We start from the raw sequence: 19403 nt of genomic DNA on the forward strand, positions 1-19403 counted from the left end.
ACAGTAAAACGTACAACAAAGGACACGGAAAGGACGGGCAGGGGACAGGAAAGAGCACCGCAGGGTTCTTACAATGTATGTGAGAGGAGACCCGGACGCACACACAGTGTAAAACAGAGAGCAACAAAGTAAACACATAGGTACAGCTCATAGGAACACGGAGATGAAGTGAAGTACCAAAACTACTCAACCCAGAAGAAGTCAGGAAAATGGGGACAAAGAGCCGCTGACCAACAGAGAGCAGCAGGGTGGGGGTCCTAAAGTCAGCGCCTGGGGGCTCAGCGGGCTAAGCCTCTGCCTTCAGCTCAGGCCATGATCCCAGGGTCCTGGGATCGAGCCCTGTGTCAGCCTCTGCGCAGTGGGGAGCCTGCTTCTCCCTCTCCCTCTGCTTCTGCTCTCTCTCTCTGCCCAATAAGTAAATAAAATATTTTAATAAATAAAATCAGCCATATCAATATTGAAAGCAAACAAAGTTGAGACTAAGTGAAAACACTACCTGTCATACTGGATGAAAAAGTGACACCCAACAACAAGCTGTCTCCAAGAAACACACTTTAAATACGCTCACATACACGGGTTAAAGGACAAAGAACCATCGTGCCCTGGAAGCACTAATCAAGCCTCGAGACACAGGCATCACCTCTCAGACACAGAGGATCTCGGGCTTGAAAAAATACCAGAGATAAACACAGGGACACAAGAAAACCAGCAATTTTAAATGTTTATGTACCCAAAACCAGGGCTGCAAAACACATAAAAGTTGACAACGTTAAAGGAGAAAAATACAAATCCACAGTTATAATTAGTGAGTTCAACACTCGTTTCTCAGTGACAAAAAGTAGAAAGGAAATCAGGAAAGACAGAGGAAACTTCAACAAGCCCATCAGTAATGTGACCTAAGTGCCACGTATCGAGTGCTCACACCCAAATAACGGTATAACACAAATGCTTTCCAAGGGCACGTGGAACATTCACAAAGATAAGCCATCACTCGGCCCATAAAACAGGTCCTGAATTTGAAAGTGTTAACATACAGCATATGTTGTCTGATTACATAATGGAACTAATTGAGAAATCAGTAATAAAAATGTATTTGAAAAATGCCCCAACTATTTGGAAATCGAATAGGCTTCTACATAAGTCACAGTCAATGAAAAAAATCACAAGAAATCAGAAAACACTGTCAGGGGTAACTGGGGTGGCTCAAAGTTTAAGTGTCTGACTCTTGGTTTTGGCTCAGGTCATGATCTCAGAGTCACAAGATCAAACCTCCCAATGAGCTCTGTGTTGGGTGTGGAGCCTGCTAAGATTCTCTCTCCCTCCCTGGCCCCCCACCACCGCATGCCCTCTGTCTGAAAGAAAGAAACAAAGGAGGAAGGAAGGAAGGAAATAAATAAATAAATAAATAAATAAATAAATAAATCAATCAATCAGAAAATACCTTTTCCTGAATGATTATGAAAACAACATATCAAAATTTGTGGAATTCAGCTAATGCAGTACCACAAGGAAAAATGTTAGCTTTTAAGTATTTATATGAGAAAAGAAAAATGTTCTAAAACTAGTGATATAAGCTTCCACTTGAATAAGCTAGAAAAGGAAAGGGGAAGTTAGCTCAAAGTGGAAGGAAAGAAATAAAATGATTCTGCTTCAGTGAAACAGAAAATAGACAAATAGAACAAAATCAAGGAAAATGAAAGCTACTTCCTTAAAAGCATCAATAACATCGGTAAATCTCTGGCTAGATTGACCAAAGAGAGAAGGAAGACATAGATCACCAACACCAGGAAGAAGGAAATTTATTTAAAATATAACTAATTAGGGCACCTGGGTGGCTCAGTGGGTTAAAGCCTCTGCCTTCGGCTCAGGTCATGATCTCAGGGTCCTGGGATCGAGCCCCGCATCGGGCTCTCTGCTCAGCGGGGAGCCTGCTTCCCCCCCTTCTCTCTGCCTGCCTCTCTGCCTACTTGTGATCTCTGTCTGCCAAATAAATAAAATCTTTAAAAAAAAGCAGTAATATATATATATAACTAATTAATATATATAAATTATATTATATATTATATATTATATTATATTATATATATTATATATAATATATTATATTATATATATATAACTATCTATCTATCTATATATATAACTAATTAAAACATAATGTAAGGGGCGCCTGGGTGGCTCAGTGGGTTAAAGCCTCTGCCTTTAGCTCAGATCATGATCCCGGGGTCCTGGGATCGAGCCCCGCATCAGGCTCTCTGCTCACCAAGGGAGCTTGCTTCCCCCCATCTCTCTGCCTGCCTCTCTGCCTACTTGTGATCTCTGTCAAATAAATATATAAAATCTTTTTTAAAAAATAAAGAAGAAATACTAATTGCAAGCTGGTGCAGCCCCTCTGGAAAACAGCATGGTGATTCCTCAAAAAGTTGAAAATAGAGTTATCCTGTGACCCAGCAATCGCACTACTGGGTATTTACCCTAAAGATACAAATGTAGTGCTCCAAAGGGGCACGTGCACCCCAATATTTCTAGCAGCAACGTCCAGAATAGCCAAACTATGGGAAGAATCTAGATGTCCATCAACAGATGTATGGATAAAGATGTATATATATACACACAATGGAATACTATGCAGCCATCAAAAAATGAAATCTTGCCATTTGTGATGATGTGGATGGAACTAGAGGGTATCATGCTGAGTGAAATAAGTCAATCATAGAAAGACAATTATCATATGATCTCCCTGGTATGAGGAATTTGAGAGCCAGGGTGGGGGGTCATTGGGCAGGGAAAGAAAAAATGAAACAAGATGGGATTGGGAGGGAGACAAACCATAAGAAACTCTTAATCTCAAGAAACAAACTGAGGTTCTCTGGGGGGTGTGGGAGAGGGATGGAGTGGCTGGGTGGTGGACATTGGGGAGGGTATGTGCTATGGTGAGTGCTGTGAAATGTGTAAGCCTGACGATTCACAGACCTGTACCCCTGGGGCAAATACATTATATGTTAATAAAAATAATTTAGAAATAAAAATAAGGGGGTTGCCTGGGTGGCTTAGTGGGTTAAAGCCTCTGCCTTTGGCTCAGGTCATGACCCCAGGGTCCTGGGATCGAGCCCCGCATCAGGTTCTCTGCTCAGCGGGGAGCCTGCTTCCCCCTCTCCCTCTGCCTGCCTCTCTGCCTGCTTGTGATCTCTCTGTCAAATAAATAAATAAAATCTTAAAAAAAAATAAAAAGAAGAACTATTATTATTACACAAACAACTTCAGAAAAGGATATGGGTAGACCAATTCTTTTTATTTTTTTTTTTAAAGATTTTATTTATTTGAAGAGAAAGAGATCACAAGCAGGTAGAGAGGCAGGCAGAGAGAGAAGGAGAAGCAGGCTCCCCACCGAGCAAGGAGCCCGATTTGGGGCTCGATCCCAGGACCTTGAGACCATGACCCGGGCTGAAGGCAGAGGCTCAACCCACTGAGCCACCCAGGCGCCCCATGGGTAGACCAATTCCATATAAATCAGAAATTAGAAGTAAAATTCTTTATCTGCCTAGGAAATGCTTAAGAATCTAGTAATACAGGGGCGCCTGGATGGCTCAGTCTGTTAAGCGTCTGACTCTTAATTTCTGCTCAGGTCATGACTTCAGGGTCTTGAGCCCTGAATCAGGCTCTACACTCAGCAAGGAGTCTGCTTAAGATTTTCTCTCTCCAGGGGCCCCTGGAGGGCTCAGTTGGTTAAGTGTCTGTCTGTGGCTCAGGATATGGTCCCAGGATCCTGGGATCAAGCCCTGCGTACAGCTCCCTGCTCAATAGGGAATCTGCCTCTCCCTGTCCCTGTTCCTCGCCTGCTTGAGCTCTCTCACAAATAAAAATCTGTTTAAAGAAAAATTGTCTCTCTCACTCTGCCTCTCCCCCCCACTTACATTCTCTAAATCAATCTTAAAGGAACAACAACAAAAAGAATCTAAAATTCTAAATATTAGTGGAACTAGTAAGTGAATCCATGCAGGTTGCAGGATACAAGGTCAACAGGCCAAAATCAAATGTGTTTCTACACACTAGCAATAACAACTGGAAAATAGCTTTTTAAAAACCTAGATAGAACTCGAGAAGCATAAACTAGACAAATTTTTGTGAACTAGTGAAAAATGTTTTTAAATGTGATCTTCAAAAGATACCATTAAGAAAATGAAGAGATTCTCTCCCTCTCCCACTACCCCTCCCCCCGCAAAGGAAATGAAAGGGTAAGCCAAAGACTAAAAGTATTCATAATACATATTTGGAAAGAGACTTTCATCTACGAAATAGGAAAGGCTCTTCTGAATCAGTAATAAGACGACGATGGGGCTCCTGGGTGGCTCAGTTACGCATCTGCTTTCAGCTCGGTCATGGTCCCAGGGTCCTGGGATCCAGGCCCGCATCAGCCTCCCTGCTCAGCAGGAAGCCTGCTTCTTCCTTTCCCTCTGCCCGCTGCTCCCACTACTTGAGCTCTCCATCAAATAAATAAAATCTTAAAAGAAAAAAAAAACCCACCCAATTTAAAAATGGGCAAAAGACGTAAAAACACATCACAAAAGGTGAGGCAAAGGGGCACCTGGGTGGTTCAGTGGGTTAAGCTTTTGCCTTCGGCTCAGGTCATGATTCCGGGGTTCTGGGATCGAGCCCCGCATCGGGCTCTCTGCTCAGCAGGGAGCCTGCTTCCTCCTCTCTCTCTACCTGCCTCTCTGCCTACTTGTGATCTCTGTCTGTCAAATAAACAAAATCTTTTAAAAAATTAAAAAAAAAAAAAAGGTGAGGCAAAATGGCAACATGCACATGAAAAGGTGTTCAACAGCACCACCGAGCAGACAAATACAAATCAGAAACACAGAGACACATCACACCTACTTGGGGCGGATCACATTTCAGCCGAGTTACACTATCGAGGCTTGGCAAGGGATGTGAACCAACAGGAACATGCATACTGTGGGAAGAGTGTGAAATGGTGCAACCACTACAGAGAAGCTTTGGCCATTTCTTATGAAAACACACTTAAAACCCAGAAATTAAGTTCCTATGCATTAGCCCAAGAAAAATAAAGAGGCATGTCCAAATAAATACTTTTACACAAATGCTCATAGCAGTTTTATTCATAAAAGCCAAATCTGGAAACCCAAATTTCTATCAACAGGCGATGAACAAAGGTTTGTCCGTACAACAGAACACTACTCAGCAGAGAGATACCCAAACACGTAACTACTTGGTTGAGTCTTTACAACATGCCAAAGAAAAAGAAGTCAAGACACATAGAATTATATACTGTATGGGTCCATTTGTGTGAAGCCCTACACGCGAAACTAATCTACACTGACCCAAAGCAGGTATTTGGGACTAGGGCATGACTAACTGGAAAAGGGCAAAAGGGAACATGTTTGAATGATAAGAACCTTATTTTTCTTTACTCTAATGGCGGTTACACAGGTATATGATTTCTCAAAACTCTGTACACTTTAAATATGTGTTTTACTGTATGGAAACTAGATGTCACCAAAGTTGATTGAAATGGTCTTGATAATCTCTCTTCTGTACCATTTGTAACATCTCTAGTAATGAGTTTTCCAGAAGATGTACTGTATGCCCCTCTTTATCACTTACCCCTGAAGGTTTCTAGTGTTGCTGGGATTTAAAAACTCAGAATATGCCCATATTGCGGGGGGGGGGGAGGTTCATGTAATTTCAAAACTGGTTGTTTTTGTTAATGTTCAGAAAAAAGAAACTCAGAGGCAGCAACTGAAAGTTGGGTAGACCATTATCTACTGTGTACTACAGCTCCCCAAAGAGATGTCTACTGCACCTCCCCATATCTACAGATTCCTCTCCCAGGTCATCCTCTTCTCTAGCTGCCATGGCGCTCGCTCTCTCAGTTCTGGGGTCACCTCTTCTGTGAAGCTGGCCCAGATCCTCCACACCAGGTCAGTCCCCTCCTTACCTATGCTCCTACACAATGTGGAACTTCTACTTCAGCACTTAACCCTGTGCAATGATCTTTGTCTTCCCCATCAGAATCAACAATTTCATCTGTTTCCCAAGTGTTCAGCCCCGGTCCTTTTAGGTCAATACATTTTCAGATAAATGACAAAATGAGCCAGAAAGCAGAGAAAGTGACCATAAGAGATGAGGTCAATTGTGGAACTGCTGAGACAGAAAACCTTGAGCAGTACACTGGGACTGTGTGCCCCTTGAGTGGATTAGAAAGATACATGGGCAGCCAGGTGAAGACAACACTCCCCGAAAGCAAGGAGATGGTCATGGGTGAGCTCTGAAGGCGTAAACATGAGGCGTGCTGGCCTTCCACTAGCTATTGCTTACGACTTCCAAGTTACGTAGAAGCAGAAGACATCAACAGAGCTGAGAGAGAAGATACTTCCAGTAGACCAGCAAATTATACTGTTACAAAACAACAAAACCCAAAAACGTCAACTACAGCAGCACAAGCGAGAGAAGAGCCAGTGACACACAGATCCGGCTGCGCTTTTTACTGCCCTGCACCGGGTGCCACGGACACATGAACCCATCGACTATGACCAAGTCCGTAAGCAATTAGTAGTGTACTAATGAGAGATGGTAGATAAGAACATCATTTTGATACACCAAAGCAAGTGCAGTAACAGACGTGCATGTCAGCAACACAAGCACAGAGGGGTAGCTGGCTGAGCCTGACATGGGTCTTGACTCCCGATAAGGAGCTAACCGGGTGTGCAGTGGAGTGTTCAGACAAGGACAAAGAGGAGGCAAGTACAGCGTGGGTTAAGCGGGAATGTCAAGCAGTTAGAGCTGCTGCGGCGGGAGGTTAAGGAGTGGGAGATGAAACTCCAGGAAGCAAAAGGCCTTAGAAAGCAGGACTGGGAGCTTGGAAATTATCCTAAGGACAACAGGGAACCAACGTGTGCTTTGAAATAACAAAGGTCTTTCTCCAACTTGCCTTTTGGATAGACTGAAATTAACCATTTGATATTCTTTTAAGTATTAAGATTAGATACATAGTTCTGCTTTAAAAAGTATTTTTAACTCAGATGGACTGTGCATGTAACTGTGCAGTAACATGCAGAAAACTTCTTTAGACCTAGCCCCTCCCCCAGCATTATTCCAGCTCCATCAGCTGTCCAGTCACGTGGCTCTCCTGATGTCACACATTCGTAGTGGGGAGGACAGCAGCCCAGTGCTGCTGCGCAGTGGTAGGTGACAGCCCAATCTGAAAGCAGCCCTATTAAAGACTTTGGAAAATGCTGACACATCCAAAGTCATACCAGTTAGGAGTCATGCTACTCCTTCTAAACATCACTGAGTTGGAGAGTAAATATTTTATAAGTTATCTGTGTGTTCCCCCTGACCTGCAGACTTCTCACCCACATGCATGGCGGTCTTACTCAAGGGAAGTCCCTCTTGGTGAACACCTTGATTATTTTTAAAGTTTGGGGTTGAGTTGAAGTCTTTCCCATACTGACTACATTCATAGAGTTTCTCTTCAGTATGAATTTTCTGGTGTTGAAGGAAGTTTGACCTCTGAATAAAGCCTTTCCCACAGTAACTACATACATAGGGCTTTTCGCCGGTATGAATAATCTGATGCAGAAGCAGCTTGGAGCTCTGAATGAAAGCTTTCCCACAGTCCTTACATTCAAAGGGCCTATCCCCAGTGTGGATTTTCTGGTGTTCAGTGAGATGGGCTTTCTGGAGAAAAGCTTTCCCACATTCCTTGCATTCATACACTCTCTCTCCAGTGTGGATTTTCTGGTGTCGAATAAGGTACGAACTCAGAAAGAAAGCTTTCCCACATTCGTTACATTCATAGAGTTTCTCTCCAGTGTGAATTCTCTGATGCTGGGTAAAGTTTGATGTCTGGCTGAAGCGCTTCCCACACTCATTGCACACATAAGGCCTTTCCCCAGTATGGATCCTCTGATGTTGAATAAGCTTTGAACTCCGAATAAAGGCTTTCCCACATTCGTTACATTCAAAGGGCCTCTCTCCAGTGTGAATTCTCTGATGTTCGATGAGGTCTGAGCGATGACGGAAGGCCTTCCCACACTCCTTACATTCATACTGTCTCACTTCTGTGTGGACCTGATAATGTCGAATAAGGCTCGAGCTCCTGATGAAGGACTTCCCACACTCATTACACTCATAAGGTCTTTCTCCTGTGTGGATTCTCTGATGGCGAATAAGCAGTGAGCTCTGGCTGAAGCCTTTCCCGCACTCCTTGCATTCAAAAGGCCTCTCCCGGGTGTGAACTCGCTGGTGCCGAACCAGGTCCGAGCTGTGATGGAAGGCTCTCCCACACTGCACGCATCGGAATGGTTTTCCCCCTGCATGTGCTCTCTGGTGCGCAGCGAGGTCTGCGTAGTGAGTGAAGTCCTTTCCGCACAGGTCGCACACACAGAGTCTTTGTCCGGTGTGGACTCGCTGATGCTCAACAAGGTGAGAGCTCTGGCTGAAGCTTTTCCCACACTGCTCACATCTGTAAGGTTTCTCCCCAGCATGAGAAATCTGATGTCTAACTAGGTCCGAGTTAAATGTGAAGCTTTTGCCACAAATCTCACACGGATGGGCTTCCCCTTCCACAAGCTCTCTCTGGAGGAGGAGGAGGTTTGAGCTTAGGACTGGGCTTTCTTCTGATTTACTGCCCACCCGAGCTGCCTCTCCTGCTTGGATCTTCCAGTGGGTAATCGTCACCCCCCTGAAACCGCCCTCCTGAGGGGGGCAGCTCCCCTCTGCGTTTCCCAAAAGTCCCTCTAATCTGGGTGCAGGGAATGCCCCAGACTCAGAGGCAGGGGGCTCCATCACTGTGAGTGTTTCTGACATGGTCTCAGGCAGAATTCCATCCTCAGAAATTCAGGCTCCAGAGTCACCTTCTTGTCACAAGTTTCCTAGGTGAGAATCTGAAATAAAGGAAAAAAAGATTATCTTTTCCCTTTGTCAATAGACAGGAATCTAGTGGAGCAGATGGGGGATAAAACACATTCAAAGAGTGAGAAAGAGGACTATTTCCTCTGCCCACACTCTTTACCCCAGTGTGCATCTTAGCTACCTACTTCAACCACTTGAGGCGGCTTCTCTGGGGCTCCACCTCCAACACCCAACTCCAGGGACAGAGTGGCTGGGTAGTAGATGCGGAGGGATGTGGCTTGGACTCTTAAAAAATTAAGATATTTTTCCAAAGAAACACAGATGTACTGATCTTGCCACCTCTTCATTGTCCTCCTTTCCCTCTGTACCCAGCTCAGATCCCATGTTCTATAGTATTATGTTTATTTTGGGTTACATACTCTAATCATCCTAACTCCCCCTGCCCTTCCTCTATCATCCCTGCACGGGAAAACCCCAACTTGGGTTAAATTCCATTTGCTTCCCATTCTGTGTCTGCATCTATGCCAACTGAGCTCTCTCTACACTTACAGTCCCTTGGTTAATGGGGCCCTGAGAGCGACCAGCAATCTCTACACTTTCCTCATTCTCCTAAGAGATCACCCCTCCTTTGTCCTCTCTTTTCACCTAACATTCCCTCCTCCCTCTCAGCTGATGCCCTTGCTTATCTCAATGAGAGGACAGAAGAAATGAGATGAGAACGCCAATATCCTCCTACCCAGTCTACCAATCTGTCTGTCTATACCCAAGCCACGGCCTCCCTCCTTACATGTGTTATGCTGTCCTTGATCCAATTTAGGGTGAACACCTCCATCTGGGCACTAAAACCCACGCCTCCTCATCCACTCAAAGGTACCAAGGCTCCCCTGCACAAGTCTAGAGCTAGAATGTTCACAGCATTCACATCCACCAAAATAACCAATAGGGGGATGGGCAGATTGAGGAGTACTCCTACCAGAGAATAGTACAGAGCAACGAAAAACTGCTATACAAAAGCAAAGGTGAGCCGAAGAAGGTAGGCACGAAAGAGTTCATGTTGCATGATTCTGTTCACACCAAGTTAAAAAACAGACAAAAGCAATCCATGGTGGAGAACTGAGACACTGCTGACCTTTAGGGAGAAGATAAGGACTGGCAGGGAGTACAGGGGCACTGGGATGCTGGTGATCTACATGGCACTCTGAATCCCACTGGCGTGTCACTGTGGAAAAGCTTGTGCAGTCAGGAGTTATTTAACCTTACAGTTGCTGGGGTGTTGTGCCCAGCTCCCCTGCTCAGAGCTATACCCCACCATCCCTACCCGCTGGGAACCACTTGTAGGGAGGACTCTGTCTTTCCCAAGGTCTTGCCCCTCCCTGAAGGCCCACTCTTGGCTGTCCATCACTGTAGGACAACACACCACAAACACAGCAGCAGAAAATAGCACGTCTGTCATCTCACAACTCTCAAGGTCTGAAGTCCAGCCCAGTGTGACTGGGATCCCTGTTCACACAAGGTGTCAGCCAGGCTAAGGTCACATCTGGAAGTGCTGGGAAACCTGTTCCCAAACTTACTCAGATGCCAGTGGAAATCAGTTCCCTGTAACTATAGGACTGTCCCTGAGTCCTTGCCAGCTGTCTGCTGCTCTCGGCTCCTAGAGACACCTGTATCACCAGGAACAGTGCACAGAACGCCTGACTTCTCTTCTGCCACCAGCTGCAGAAAACTGCTTTCCAAGGGGATGTATGATTAGGTCAGCCCACCTGGAGAGCCTTGCCACCTTACGTCCCCTAACTGACTTACATCTGCAAAACCCCTCCACGGCAGCTGGGAGGAGGTGTGTGTACCTTAGGGGCCAGGAATTTTGGAGGGCCACCTTAGATGCCTACCACGCCACAGCCAATGTCTGGTCCATCACAGGAACCGAGAGCACCCTGGCAGCAACTCAAGTGTTATCCCAACCCAAGAGCTCCACTGGGACGGCCACAGCCTCAGTTCTGACTCCACTGTCCAATACGGCTTTCCTCACAGACGCATCACTGAGACCTCTACACAGCTGAGTGCACTTCCAGGGAGTTCCATCCAAGACGAGGCCACACAGGGGCGCCTGGGGGCTCAGTTGATTAAGTGTCTACCTTTGGCTCAGGTCGTGATCCCAAGGTCCTGGGATCAAGCCCCACGTCAGGGTCCCTGCTCAGCGGGGAGCCTGCTTCTCCCTCTCCCTCTGCTGCTCCCCCTGCTTGTATTCTTCCCCCTCCTCTGTCAAATAAATAAATAAAATCTTTAAAAAAGATAAAAAGATGATCCTAAACAATTACTTCTTTCCCCAAATCTGCACCAGTGGGAAGCACACCCTGCTGTGTGCCCCCGTGAAGGGGGCCTTCCAGACCCATTTCCAATGTGGCCATCAAGGACAAGAACCTGCCTCTGAGGGCAAGGCTGGGGGTGGGGGGCACAGCGCAATGGCAGCAGCAGCACAGGGAGTGACCAGGTAACACGTGCTCTGTGGCCCCAAGAGGGCTCCCTTTCAAAATGTTTTTCTCTTTCATGTGAGCTAGAACTTGCATAAAGCACACACATCTTGAACTCCCTGCAACACCAGTTTAACCACTCCAGGCCAACACAGAACATTTCTGCCACCCAAAAGGCCCCCCTCCAAGGGTGACCCCTCTTAGTACAGGTGAATTCTGCCCATTTAGGATACTCCAGTTAGGGACACCTCCCCAGCTCCGTCAGCAGAGCGGTGACTCTTGATCTCCGGGTTGTGAACTCAAGCCCCATGCCGGGCACAGAGCTTACTTTAAAAAAAAAAATAAAAATTTCATTTAAACGGAATTATACAACATGTTTCTGTGCCTGCATTTTACTCATCATGCACCCATTTAAACAAAAAGTTTTTATTTATTTATTTATTTGAGCGAAAGAGTATGCGCAGGCACAAACACAGGGAGGGGTGGGGGGGAGGGGAAGGGAGAATCCCAAGCAGACCCTGTGCTGAGTGTGGAGTCCAACTCGGGGCCCCATCTCACGACCCTGAGATCATGACCTGAGCCTAAATCAAGAGTCAAACTCTTAAGCAACTGAGCCACCCAGAAGCCCCAATATGTACCCATTTTTTGCTGAATAACACATACCATAAAACTCATCATCTTTAAGTGCACAACTCTGTGTTTTCAAGTACTCCTAAGACTGCAAAACCATCACGACTACCCACTTCCAGAACACGTTCATCACTCCCCCAAATATGTACCTGCTCAGCACTCCGCCTGCGGAAGTCAACACCGCAGTGGCAGCAGCGCACTCTTCTCACTGACGCACGGCACACCACTGCACGCACAGGTCACCATCTTACTCCTCACAAACACCTGAGCTGTCTGTGGTCTGGGGCGACAGAGCGGCTGCACACACTCCTGTACTTGTCTCGTGGTAGATGAGGGTCCTCGTTTCCGCGGGGTGTAGACCTGGGAGTGACTGCTGGGTCCCAGGTCCTGGCACTGCTTCCCTTTAGTGGTCACCTGGTCAGGACACTTCTTCCTTTGGGAACCCGCGTAGCTGTGGGCGGCGATTCTTCCCCTCCCTGAGGGGGCGAGTTCGTATGGTCAGGCTGCTTTCGGGGGGTGCTGGAGACAGCACTCCGGGCAGCCGGGGCGTGTATGAGTTTAGAGTCTGACTGTGTGCACCTGCACTGGCACCTGATGAAAGAGCCACGCCCCACCCCCTGGGCCAGAGGAAGTACTTGGTGTGGGACAAAGACTGGCCAATGGGGTACACTGTGGCCGACTCAAGACTGCCCAGAATCTCTGCTCCCTCCGAGTGACAGAAACACGACCGGAAATGAGAAAGCACGTGGCCCCCCAGCCAATGACTACACTTCCTGGAGTCCCCTGAAGAGAGCTGTGACCCCGTGACTGAGCTCCAGCCAATGAGCTGGGAACGGAATGCGTGTGCGCGAGGCCCCCCCGCCACGCACCCCCACGTTGACACCCTGATGAGGCAAAGCAGCCAGGCTCCCAGGAGGCCTTGACAGCCAGAGCCACCCAGGTAGGCAAAGTGGAACCAGAAGTTAACTTTTTTGTTAGAAACACTATTTTGAATCTGTTATGGCGACTTGAATAATGCTTAGGTAATGCTAAGAAACAGGCTAATTACTCAGACCAAGGCTCCCCAGTGATAAAAAAGAAACTGAACCCACACACCAGTGACTGGCAACAAGGACAAGGAGCTGAGCACAAGTCCGCAGCAGGCGTTTCCGCCCGCAGGAGACCTACTTGCTAATTCACCCACCAACACAGCCCCCTGGAGCAGCTCAGCACGGGCTCGGCCGAGCTGGGACACGTCCCAGACGAGGCCTGCTCCTGGCATCCACTGAGGACGGTCTTCAGAGTTAAAGGCTCAACGACTTGGTTTAAAAAATATATATATTTCTGCTGCTTATAAAAATTACTTTATTTTTTCAAGCTATAAGTAAATTATGCCAATTGAGAAAACAGAAACAGAAAACCTGAAAAAAGAAAAACAAAAGGAACTTTAACCCCACCACTAAGATGACCAGTGAACATTTTCCTCTGGCCTTTTTTCTGCACTAGTATTTTTAGGAAATCAGGACTATCACTCAGTTTTACAACCCATTTTACTTTTGTATCTTTTTAATCCTTAGCCATTACAAACATTAAGATACGCCCTGTACACACACCTCAAGTAATGAAGTGTAGACGACACAGACAAAATTTACACAACGAAAACCTCCACCAATCCAACAGGTCACCACTATTAGCTGCTTCAATACGCGTCCACTGACACCTGCTTGAACAAATACAATTATACACTTAGGAACAGAAATTCGATTTTCAAAAGTAGAAATGGGATCACACTACACTCATCCATCTGCAACCTTTCCCCCATCTGTCATATATCCTGGCATTCCTCAAGTCTATCCACACAGATGCTCACATGGTCCCCTGCACACTGTCACGGCACAGGCGGTCACAGAATCCCTACTCGCATCAGACACTGGAAGGAACGTTCGTCCCCGTGCCTCTGCTGTCACGAGGTATTCTGCCCACTTGCCTGACCCTTTCTCCTCCCTAGAGATGGAAGGAGCTGCAGGATGAAAAGTCTGGGAGAAAAACAGGCAGGCGGCACACGACCTGCTCCACGGGGGCGCACGCTCTGCCCCTCTCAAGCCACAGGGTCGGCGGAGGGGCCCCTGAGGGGCCCCAGCAGCTGGCACTTCCTGTGAGCGGGCACCGGGGTCTGTCTGATGCTCTGGCCCAGCCTTGCCCGGAAGTGAGGTGGCAGGTGGCCACGTGCCTCATCAGTTCAGAACTCAGCAGGAGAGACAGGGGACTACTTTTTAGGGCCCCTCGAACCCCACCAGGCACAGTGGTGAGCAACTGACTCACAGTGTCTCACGCACTCCTCCAAAGCTTCCAAGGCGGCTGTTCCCTCCATTATTTACTCTACAGATGAGAAAACGGAGACTGAGAGAGATAAGCAACTGCCCAAGATCACTAAACTAGTAAGAGGCAGCAGTAAGGTTCAAATCCAGGTCTACTTTCCTCCAGTGCCCATCTCCTCAGTGTGGAAGGTTCTTCCCCTTCCCAAGTGTCACCTGTCACTTTTACAAGACCATATGGGGTATTAGAAAAGTAAGCTGATAGTTTAAGCCTTATTTTTCTTAACCAAAAAAGTTCGGGGGCGCCTGGGCGGCTCAGTAGGTTAAGCCTCTGCCTTCGGCTCAGGTCATGATCTCGGGGTCCTGGGATCGAGTCCCGCATCGGGCTCTCTGCTCAGTGGGGAGCCTGCTTCCTCCTCTCTCTCTGCCTGCCTCTCTGCCTACTTGTGATCTCTGTCAAATAAATAAATAAATAAATAAAGTCTTTAAAAAAGAGAGAAAGAAATCAACGTGCATACCTTAATTTAAAAGAAAGAAAAAAAGAAAGAAAGAAACCTGAATGGGACGAACAAAGGGAAGTAAAAACACACCCCGCCCGTGACTCTGCAACGCACTGAGCTACCATGGTCCACCTTTCCGTCGCAACACACAGAATCTGCTGGATAAACTGTAACGTGAAACTGTAAATGAACAGGTGATGTTGAGAGAGACGGGGCAATCCTCGGAGCCGGAAACGGAGGTGGGATGCTAACCTGGAGTGGGACCCTGTGAGCTGTGGGATGACAAGTGGGGGGCGTGCCCTACACAGGCAACAGGAGCTTTTGTCCCGAGCGCTGGTAAAGGACTCGCAGGCTGGCCCGAGCCCCTGTCTGTGCCTTACAGCCTCGAGGAAGCAGGAAGGTTTCTGAGCTTCACTCTTGGGAATACCAAGAGCAAGGGGCACCTGAGGGAGACACAGCCCGGAGCTGCAGGAGGATCTGTCCCCGCTCCCGCAGGGCTGAAGGGCACTGAGAACCTGGTGTGCACCAGTCACCACGCAAGGTGTCTCGTTTCTCGTGTTCTCACAACTATCCATGATTTGCTTAAGGCCAAATCTGCTAGACGCTGTCTCCTCCTCCCCCCATCCCACCCTAGGGCACTTTGGTTCCCGCTCCCAAGGATACTGCCGGCCTTCTCCTCTCCTGGCAAGTCCAGTGTCCTCTCACCAGTCAGCTTCCAGGACGCGAGGCAGCAGGGCCGTGCCTGACAGCTCCTCGAGCCCTTCAACGCCACCGCCAGGTTCCCGGTGGGAGGCTTCCCTGACCACCCCTCCCTCTGGCTCATGAGCGTCGTCTGGGCCTTCTCAGCTCTGCCCTCTCGCCACATCACCCCCAAGACCTTTCCAGGAGTCCGAAATCCATCGCCATCACCGCCAGAGAGGCTGGAGCCCTGTGTGCGGGCTTGCGGGAAAACGCGGCAGTCCCTCCCCCAGCTCCCCCTCTATCTGCCCTAAGAGAGGCACTGGGGTCACTGCCCGCACTAACATCCCGTGAGACGCTCGTCTACAGGAGGGAGAACGGCTCCACCTGTGCGGATCGGGGCAAGGCACCCTGAAGCCCGGGACACACGGGCATCTCAGATCCGAGATGGGCAAAAAACACCCATTTCTACCCCCCGTCGGACTGGGCCCGGGGGACAAGACGTGCTGCACGGTGGTGATGAGCACAAGTCTACACGGTCCGAGGTCCCCGCCTGCCTGCAGCTGACATTCCTGCGGAACCTCAGGCCGAGGCTCCCGACGCCGCAACGCAACCCGAGCGAGAAGGGGTGACAGGTCCCCGACCGGGGCGGACTCAGCCTCGGGGACCGATAACGACTTGCAGGGCAACGCGAGCCTTGAGGAAAACTGCCCCCGCGCGGCAAACCGCTCTCGCGCCTGCGAACTCTTCGGCCCCGAGGTCCGGAGGCAGCTCTGGTCCTCCCGATTCCGCCCCGCCCCCACCCCAGCGGGCATCGGGGGCGGCGCTGCCTCCCCGCCCGCACCAGGGGCTCCCGACCCCGTCCCTCCGCCAGGACCGTCCGCAGCGCTCCGTCGGGCGCTAGACACCGCCGGCAGGCCCGGGGCGAACGGTCGCGCTGCCCGCACCGGACTCGTGGCCCCCGCCCCGCGGCCCGGCCCGCAGGCGCTGCGAGCAGCACAGGAGCGACGCCGGCGCGGGAGCCGGGCGCCCCGCGGGGAGGGCGCCGTTCGCGGGCGCCGAGCGTGTGCGCCCAGGGCGCTCCCTGGGGAGAGAGGGCGCGGGCCGGGACTGCAGGCCGCGCCCACGACCCCGGCCCGCCCCGCCCCCGCCCCGCGGCCGGAAGCCAGCCACTCACCCGGACCCCGGCGGCGACACGGCGGCCGCCGACAAAGCCCGCACCGCCGCCCGCTCGTCGCGGCCGGAAGTCGGCCGAGGCCCCGCCCGAGAGCTTCCGGGGCCGCTCTAGGCGCCCCGGGGCCGGCGGCCTCTCGGTGGTGCGGACTTCCGGTCCCGGCCCCTGCGCTCCGACGGCCTCAGCGCGGCGCGTGGTCTGCGCGGAGCTGCGCGGGTCGGCGCCGGGGCTCGGGGGCGGGGGCCGGCCGGGGCCTCCCGGTCCTCGAACGCCGCCCCTTGGCAGGCGGGGGCTGAAGCCGAAGACGTCGGGGCGCGGGCGCGAGCTCCCCGCCCTGGGGAGCGCCCGGCCGACCGCCCCTGGGGCCACGGCCTTCCGCGGACCGTGCGGCTCGTCCCGGGGCCGCGGAAGCCCCCGGAGGCAGCCCGCCCCGCGCGCCCGAGCGGGTGTCGCGTTGGGCCCCGCGGGGCGGGGGCGGCTCGGTCGGGAAGTCCCGCGCGCCCGGCCCCACCTGCGGGGGAGGCGCGGGACGCTCCGACGGCTCCGCGGCCTGACAGCGGGGGGCGAGCGACGGGGCAGCGCGCGGAGGCCGGAGAGAGAAGGCCCCGCCGTGCGCCCGCGACAGCGCTTGGCGCGGCTCCGGGCGCGCGTGAAGCCTTCGTGGGGCGGGCGCGCCGGTCCCCGCCCGGACGGCTCGCGGCCCTCCTCCTCCAGGAGCGCTCCCCGGTTTCCCGCGCCTCTCGGAGGCGGGTAAGGAGCGCAGACCCGCGTGCCGCATGCCCGTCCGAGCGCGGGTTCCTGCCGGCCGCGGGCCCGGAGACGCCGTCGAACGCGCGGGCGCTTAGCCTCTTGCCGGGTTTGCTTCTCGGTGACCGCTGGTCGCGCCGCGTCTGCGGGAGACGTTTCCCCGCGTCTTCACCAGCACTCAGTGTCCGGTTTGGGCCAGTCCGAGGGGCGAAGAGCAGTATCCTGGCTCCTGTTACCAAATCAGAGGCAGGTCATTTGCAAGCAGTTGTTGCTAATAAATACATGTGACAAGTACTTTTGCCAAAAGTATCCTCCCAGGCGAGCTCCGCAGTCCAGCCCTAGAGCACCGCGGCCCTCCCCAGGCCGGTACCGGGGCTCCCCCCGACCCCTCCAGCTGCTGCAAACCCGAATGCTCAGGAGGCCGGACCTCCTTATTCCTCCGTCACCTGAGCGGACTAGCTCCGACGGAAATGCCCTCGCCCCATTCGTCCGCTGGGCTGGTGGTCTTTTTCCCTGTGATTTGGTGGACTTTCATTTCTGCCTGGGTACAGATTATTGGCCCGTTACATATGTTGCAAATGTCTTGCCTTTTCCTGCTCACACAGTGACCTGTGCCCCGCACTAACACTCGGGTGTTCAGACCCGTTTGTCTTTTCCTTTGTGATGTGTGCTCTGTTCTGCCCTCTGCCCCAGGACGCTCGTGGTACTGTCTTTTCTCAGAGAGCCCTAACGTTTTCACGCAACCACCCGGAATTTATTTCTGAATATGATGAGGCATTGGGGTCTGATTCTTTCCCATACGATGAGCCGGTATCCCCATAAAGAGTTAAACAAGCTGCCCTGACACACCGTCTTATTGAAGAGAAGCATCTGGAAGGCTGGTACTGAAGAGAAACGAGTGTTGCAGCCGGAGGAGTGGAGGCAGGTGTGGGTAAGCTGGGACGTGATGGGTCGTGATAGGTAGGGAGTTACAACGTGCTCGAGGTGATACATGTGGTCCACAGGGGAGGCCTGCGAAGAAGCACCCCCATCCCTAGACTCAGAGGGGCTCCTGGCTGGCTCACTCAGTGGAGCTCGTGCCTTGATCTCCATTGTGAATTCTAGCTCCATGTTGGAGGTAGAGAGTAAAAAAAAAAAGTCTGAGGAATAGGACGGTGTTGAAGCCAACGGGTCAGAGCAAAGCTGGCCTCCCCCAACCTTCAGCGCAGGCCTGGGCTGCACCCGTGCTGGCGGCCGGCCAGTGGGAGGCCGGCAGGAACAGCACCCGCCCGGGGTGGGATCTGCAGATGCCCTGGGGGCTCTCCTGGCTGGGGCCTCCGGAGATGGCACCGGAGGCAATGCATGTGCTTCGTTCCAGCCTACAGAAACGCTTGCTGATTGTCCGGTTTCTCTTCCAGGGCGTGTCTCCCAGGAAGGACTCTGCTGGTGGTGCCCAGGTGATTGTCACTTTGGGAGGGCCACCTGCCGCAGGCTCCTGCGGGAGCTCACACCCTGGGAATAGACCAGCTCAGTGGTGCTTGAGTCTGGTTGCAGAGAGCCGTTGCCAGGAGAGCTTGGTGCCAGGTGCCAGGCCACCCAGGCGGACCAGCTGTGTGGCCTCTGCTTAGCTGCAGCTGTCTGCCCACCCCCCACCCCCCCCCGCCGTATGCACACCGGACCCCAAGCCCACATCTGGGTTGTGATGACCGTTACACTAGCCCAGTCAGAGCAAGGTTTCTGAAGCAGAACAAAATCTAGCTGGAGTTGGGGAAGGACACTATTCACAAGGGCTGAGATGCCAGCGCGTGGGGACTCCCAAGGAACCGTTACAGTCAGCAGCGCAAAAGGGCCCTGGGCCCCGAGGAGGTGTTCCTGACCCCCCTCACCCTCAGCACACCAGGGAAAGCTTCCTGGAGGAGGAGGCCTCTTATAGATGCCTCAGGGGAGAGAGGACGGCCTCTCTGAGAACATGGGCAAGATCTGGGGTGCCTGGGTGACACCGTCGGTAAAGCTTTGCCTTCAGCTCCAGTCACGAACCCAGCATTCTGGGGTGGGG

The 19403-nt window shown here is 51.2% G+C and overlaps 1 protein-coding gene across 1 annotated transcript; it reads right to left on the bottom strand.

Moving 5' to 3' along the window:
- Nucleotides 1–5101: 5101 nt before the first annotated feature.
- ZNF623 (zinc finger protein 623) lies at nt 5102–16694 on the bottom strand. Its single transcript, XM_080799939.1, has 2 exons — nt 16625–16694; nt 5102–8909 (listed from the first exon to the last, which is right to left on the bottom strand). The coding sequence occupies exon 2, from the start codon at nt 8830–8832 to the stop codon at nt 7333–7335; it is 1500 nt and encodes a 499-aa protein (XP_080656065.1). The 5' UTR covers nt 8833–8909; nt 16625–16694; the 3' UTR covers nt 5102–7332.
- Between the last annotated feature and the right edge of the window lie 2709 nt (nt 16695–19403).

This window comes from Martes martes (assembly GCF_963455335.1).
Source record: "Martes martes genome assembly, chromosome: 4".
NCBI classification, from domain to species: domain Eukaryota; kingdom Metazoa; phylum Chordata; class Mammalia; order Carnivora; family Mustelidae; genus Martes; species Martes martes.

Coding starts and splice junctions, on each gene's coding strand:
- ZNF623 (XM_080799939.1), bottom strand. CDS start 8,832: ATGTCAGAAACACTCACAGTGATGGAGCCCCCTGCCTCTGAGTCTGGG.